Below are 2,077 nucleotides of genomic sequence, written 5' to 3' on the forward strand. Positions count from 1 at the left end.
ATGTACCGGCAAATCAGATCTGACTGGTACAGGAGGAGATTGCCCCTCCTTCCCCAGCAGAGCATCTGGTGGATTCGAACTGTGCACCTCTGGGATTGTAGTTGCAGCTTCTTGCCACTAGGCCACCAGAGCTCCCCTAGGTACAGGAGGAGATTGCCCCTCCTTCCCCGGCAGAGCATCTGGTGGATTCGAACCGTGCGCCTCTGGAATTGTAATTGCAGCTCCTTGCCACTAGGCCACCAGAGCTCCCCTTGGGAACCAACTTATAACTGACTTGCCAGCTAGTTTTCAAAAGCAGTTTGTGAGGAGACTGTCCATTTTCTCCCCTGGAGCAGCTGATGGATTTGAACTGCATATCTTTGGGACCGTAGCAGTTTCTTAACCACCAGGCCACCAAAGTTCCCTAGTTATTAACTGCTGTTGTTAGGTGCCACTGAGTTAAGTACTATTCACAGTCACCACCTGAACACCAGATCTGAACCCTGTTCTATCCTGTGCCACCCTCATACGTCCTGACACACTAGAGTCCATTGCAGCTGTCACTGTGTCAATTCACTGGGTGGAGGGCCTTCCTCTCTTTCACTGACCCTCTACCTTTCCAAGCATGTGTCCCTCTCCAAGAAACATACTCTCCTAGTAACATGTCCAAAGAATGTGAGATAAATGTTATTCATTAGTAAGTATTAAATTTCCTCAAACTTAAGTAAAAATGAATTAGAATTTCTAGAAAGATATGACAGTTCTTTAACTTGCATGTAATTCTATATTTCTTATTTCTCCTATGCCCTAAAACTTTATTTCCTTCTTCCATAATTTCATACTTGATTATAATATACCTCTGGTGGCCTAGTGGCAAGAAGCTATGATTCAATGCTGAAGGCACGCAATTCGAGGCCACCAGCTGCTCTGCAGGAGAAGGATGGGCAATCTTCTCCCGTGCAGTTAACTGCCTCTGAAAACCCTCCGGAGGGTCAACTATGAGTCGGTCCTGACTCCATGGTATATAACAACAACATTATTATATTTATTCTATTATGTTACAAACAGAATAGGGCACTCTTATGGCCTAGTGGTAAAAACTGTGCTGCAATCTCAAAGGCATGAGGTTAGAATCCACCAGGTGCTCTGCGGTAGAAAGATGGGCAAACTCCTCCTCCCATGCAATTTACTGCCTCTGAAAACCCATTGGAGGGTCAGTTATAAGGCAATTCCAACTTGATAGCACACAACAATAAGTATAATAAAAATCAAAATCAAAATCAAAGAGCACACAGTAATATCTAAAAACAAGGTAATGGGATAGAGATGAAAATAATTGCATCCAAACATTCTCATCCATTCTAGATTAAACTTTTCCTTCTTTTCTTCGGAGTTAAAGGGGAGGATCTTGGTTATTAGACTGTGAGCTCTTTGGAGACAATGAGAACACATTTGAGAATTAATTATCTACTTCCTCCTGACTTACCTTAATGTCAGGTTACTTCTTTATCATAAGGCCCATCAATAGTCTAAATCCCTTGGTATTGTTCCCCCTCATCTCAAAATTTGTCCAAATTATCAATTCTCATACCTTCCGATTATCATCTTTTTCCAAGTGCATATAATATGTGGGGAAGAGACCCCGATCCATTCCTTTTTTATCCCTGGTTATACGACATTTCACTGTGATACCTCGAGGGGCAGGACTATATGCAAACTCCTCTAAATTCTCAACTTCTCCCAGCTGGCTGTCAGCCTGTTGGGTTGCAGTACCAGAAGCTCCTGTATCCTGAAAGAAAAGCAATATATGAGCAAAGGCAGGTCAGAAACATTTTATATTCTCTATGACAAAAACTCATCAAAAGATCACTGCTGTGAATCCCTCCTGCTCGGCTCTTCTCTGCTACAGTGCTGATTTATTGACATCCTCTCCTGCATAAACGTGAGCTATCAACCCATGGAGGATTCAATGGATATGGATATGAGCCCCCTGCGGCCTGAGAACTACCTTTTCAGCTGTGAACTGAAAGCTGACAAAGATTATCACTTTAAGGTGGGTAATGATGAGAATGAGCACTGGTTATCTTTAAGAACGGTC

The 2,077-nt window shown here is 42.9% G+C and overlaps 1 protein-coding gene across 1 annotated transcript in view; it reads right to left on the bottom strand.

The window, feature by feature from the left end:
- Positions 1 to 2,077, bottom strand: part of TULP3 (tubby like protein 3) — a 62,121-nt gene that overhangs the window by 17,906 nt on the left and 42,138 nt on the right. Inside the window, exon 6 of the mRNA XM_006891371.1 lies at positions 1,571 to 1,768. Coding sequence (XP_006891433.1) covers positions 1,571 to 1,768 — 198 coding nt within the window. The remainder of the gene's footprint in view (positions 1 to 1,570; positions 1,769 to 2,077) is intronic.

This window comes from Elephantulus edwardii, unplaced genomic scaffold (genome assembly GCF_000299155.1).
Source record: "Elephantulus edwardii isolate Elephantulus edwardi_28Jun2011 unplaced genomic scaffold, EleEdw1.0 scaffold00096, whole genome shotgun sequence".
In the NCBI taxonomy this organism is placed as follows: Eukaryota; Metazoa; Chordata; class Mammalia; order Macroscelidea; family Macroscelididae; genus Elephantulus; species Elephantulus edwardii.